General features: G+C 39.0%; 1 protein-coding gene across 1 annotated transcript; it reads left to right on the top strand.

Moving 5' to 3' along the window:
- The first annotated feature begins 233 nt into the window (after positions 1 to 233).
- On the top strand, positions 234 to 3,894 carry LOC129099446 (transmembrane protease serine 11D). Its single transcript, XM_054608686.1, has 5 exons — positions 234 to 303; positions 1,167 to 1,350; positions 2,179 to 2,456; positions 3,407 to 3,549; positions 3,631 to 3,894. The coding sequence occupies exons 1-5, from the start codon at positions 234 to 236 to the stop codon at positions 3,892 to 3,894; spliced, it is 939 nt and encodes a 312-aa protein (XP_054464661.1).
- The last annotated feature ends 284 nt before the right edge of the window (positions 3,895 to 4,178 follow it).

Raw genomic sequence — 4,178 nt, 5'->3', positions numbered from 1 at the left:
ATTCATAATTCATTCATAATAGATTTGATAATAAACAGAAAATCATAAAAAAAAAAAAAAAAATGTATTTAATCCTGTTGATTTTTTTCTGTTGGTATATTATCTCAGCTACAATGAAATACTTATATCACTATTTATTTGTAATCTCCAGAGTTTATTTCACCTACTCATGACGTCATTGACCGGAAGGAACAGAAGTTGTTTTTGTTTAATAATAAAGCCCATTAAACTAAATGGAGTTTAAAGCGGGTGTGCTGGTTGTGATGGCTCTGTGTGTGAGTGCACTGACTTCATCAGAGGACAGTGAGTACAGCAGGACCCTGCAGCGTTTATAAAGAAGTGACGTTATGTTATGAATTATGTTTCTCATTTTAAAGACACATTCAGATACTTTTTGAAATGCGAGAAGCCATGATATGGAATGAGACGCTGCCATGGTTACGGTTGTGGTTGTCAGGCAAATGGATAGAGCCAGTCAAGACGTCACATCGGCCAAATGGTGTTACGTCACAAGTAACTCACCGTGACTTTTACACGTTAGCACGTAGCGTTACACGCTGAGAGGTTGGAGGTCAAAAGTAGAACTGGAGCTACACGTACCAGTACCAGACAGGACACGTGTTGGCTGTCTCCTGCCTGTGGTCCACAGGTACTGGTGTTACTTCCGGGGTGGCCTTCTCCTCCAGCTTCTGCGATACAATGCAATACTTTACTTAAGTTAAACAACAATTTATTTAATTGTATCATTAAACAAACTATAGCTCCCAGGAGAGTTTGGAGTGGAAATGCCCATACTCGCATCATCATCTTTTGGTTTCTGGTATGTACAGACACTTTTGTGGAAAAAGTCCCCACAACTTAAATTTACCTATCAAAATTCCTTGATGTGTCTGACAAACAGTATAAAAAACAAATATATATTATTTATAATGATAAAAACAAAGAAAAGCAGCAAATCATCACATTTCAGAAACTAAAACCTGAGAATTTGGGGCATTTTTGTTGACTTATTTTCTGTTGAATGAGCATTGATTCATTGGCTAATTGTATCAGAACTATTATAGAGTACTTGAATGTCAGAAGGATCACACACCTAGACCCCAATTGAGTAAACAGTACATCATTAAAAAAATTAAATGGATATTGTATTTGATTGTGTTTGTGAGGCTGTGGGCAGCGGCCCCTGGTTGCCTCCCCTGGTATGTCTCGTATAGTGGGGGGGCGGGAGGCTCCTGAGGGGGCTTGGCCTTGGCAGGTCAGCATCCAGATCCAGTCAAGGCACCACTGCGGCGGGACGATTGTCAGCAACCTCGGGGTGCTCACTGCAACACACTGCTTTTACAAATACCTGTGAGTACAACCTACTCTGACTGACCTGCACTCAGTCACATTCGGTATATAACTCATTCTGTATTTGATATGGAAAACCTTTCTTTGAGGTGAATTAATAACATGTAAAAACTTAGATATTTTGGTTAAATCACAGTTAACAGCATATTCCAGCTATAAGAGTAGTCTGGCACCCAACACTTTTATCTGTGACTTAACAAAACAACATGAAACAACTGATTTACTCCAATGAGGCCAAACGATCTGTTACCAAAGTGCATTTGCACTGGTTTGAAGAAAACTATCTATGTAATATGTGAGGAGAAAATAGACTTGAAGGTCATGATATTAAACACAGACAAATCTACAAGGAACAATGGTCACAAGTGAAAACTTAGGTAATTACGATGTGACATATACATCACACATGTTACCAGAGGTCGATATGAGCAGGTGTCTAATTGTGTTATTTTAAACAGATTCAAGCTCAGTATAAACAGTGACGGTTTTATACGTTGTGAAGTAGCAATAAAACGTGTGTTAAATGTAATTATAGAAAGATATAAGCTGGGTTGCAAATCACAAAATACCTGTTACAATCTCCACAGTTAGATTTTTAGGGCCCTTAGTTTTAGGCCGTATGTTCTTCAAGATGCTAAACATAAATTGTCAAATACCAGTTGTTTTTCATCTCCTTTCACACCACACATGAACAAGAACAGAGGTACAGTAGAGTGCGGACATTTTACATTTTTTACATTAAAAGGATTAAATGGTCAGCTGGCTTGGTTTGTAAAGGAAAGGCAGTCAGAGTCATAAACAGTGGAATGTATTCTGTTCTGTGTCCAGAAAGATCAGCAGAAGCCTTTTCCGTGTGGTGGCGGGACTTCATGTGTTATCCGCTCCAGGAGATCAAACCCAGATCCGCTCCATCAGTGAAGTCAAAATGCACGAGGACTACAATGGCGTCTCGCCTGACAACGATGTGACCCTGGTGCTCCTCAGCTCCCCCTTCGACTTCACTGGTCACATCCAGCCTGTCTGCACCCCTCATAATGTGACTCATGAGTTCATCCTCAACTTCACCCACTGTTTCATTACTGGATGGGGGAGCAGATATTACAGAGGTAGGTTTAGAAACTCACTGATTCTGATCCTCGCTGGCTTCTGTGACAACACAGATTCACTAGGAAGGAGAAAGGTTCCACTTTTCAACAAAACGCATTAACCTTTACTGAACCAATACGTCCTTTAAAATCTTATAAAAAGAGATTTCGGGCTGTGCATTTGTGCAGCTCCCTTTGGAGCCACAGAAGGCTTTATACAACTTATTTCTCCCAAGAACATGTAACCAGACTTCATCAGTTCCTGTTTAAGGTAGAGCTGACCAACTTTTGCACGATTACAAAGGTTTGATAGTTATCATAATTATATCATTATAAAATCAAGTAAAAGTAATCAGTGAGGACAGCAGACATGTTAAAAAAACATTTTGAGAAAAGCAATTTCAATATTTAGACAAATGCCTTTTATCAAGGCTTTATTACCGATTATGTAAGCAGATCAGTAATAAGTTACGATAAAAATCGAACCTTCTTATATAAGACAGTGGCGGAACATTCAGCCCAAAAATAACTTTTGACATTTGAAAAATGAAAGGTCGACATCTTATTTAGAATGAAAAACCTGTGACTCTTTATTAATGACTTACCGACATTTGCAACTTCAGATTTTGTACAACTGCAGTAGTGTACAAACATTAAATGAATAGATTTTAACACACTGTAATGTACTTTTGATTAGATATAAAGTCAGTGTTTATTAAAGTACAGTTCTATAACTTTTAAGATTATTTCAACAGTGTTTTACAGTTTTGTTATTCATCTGTTTATACACACATGTGGGTGCTCACAAGAGGAGTCATAGTAGTTGCTTATGTATATTATCATTTATAAAATATTCATAGACTGCTTATGATGGTAAAGAGGTTTATTGTTGCCTTTCTCTCCTGTTTGTATATGTTGTTCTTATATATAATAGCCCTTTATAAATAAAGTACCATCTTGGTAATCTGCAGGTAGGCTGAATAACAGATTGCAGGAAGCTGAGGTGGAGCTTATTGACAGGAGAACATGTAACCTGATCACCTGGTACGATGGCTTCATCACTGAAAATATGATCTGTGCTGGACTGGAGAGCGGGGCATCTGATTCCTGCCAGGTGATGATCCTTTAAACGTTTTTAAAATTGCTACAGGTTTCATTCAACAGGACATGACTTCTGTTTGTGTGTGTACCTCAGGGTGACAGCGGCGGCCCCCTGCAGTGCTACAGCGAGGACGAGGACAGGTTTTATGTGGTCGGAGTGACGAGCTTCGGGCACATGTGTGGACATCCTCGCAGGCCAGGTGTGTACGCCAGAACCAGCAGGTTTGCTGACTGGCTGAAGACGAGTCAGACAGCATCAGCGTCTGCTGCACACAAACTGAACACAAGACTGATCCCAGCTCTGCTCTGTGCTGCTCTGATGCTGCTCTTAAACATCCACACAGTCTGTCAGCAATAAATATACATTCAATCAAGCTTATTAGATGTGTTTAGCAATGCAGGATTCAAATCTGAACAAATGGAATTGTTATTTCACATTGAAGTTGAATGTTTGACATTTATTTATGCGTAGTATTATTGGTTACTTTATATAAAAGCCTCCTTAACAGAGGGTTTAAGCAGTAGGCATGTGTAGCCATTAATAAGAATATCTTTAGATTGCAAGGTTGTGACGTTAAATCTTAAATGAATTAAGAATACCCCTTCAATGGGCTGTTAGACAGAGAGTTCTTAGAGGACCTG

The sequence above is a fragment of the Anoplopoma fimbria genome, chromosome 12, assembly GCF_027596085.1.
Source record: "Anoplopoma fimbria isolate UVic2021 breed Golden Eagle Sablefish chromosome 12, Afim_UVic_2022, whole genome shotgun sequence".
Classification (NCBI taxonomy): Eukaryota; Metazoa; Chordata; class Actinopteri; order Perciformes; family Anoplopomatidae; genus Anoplopoma; species Anoplopoma fimbria.
This window is presented reverse-complemented; position numbering and strand designations above follow the sequence as displayed.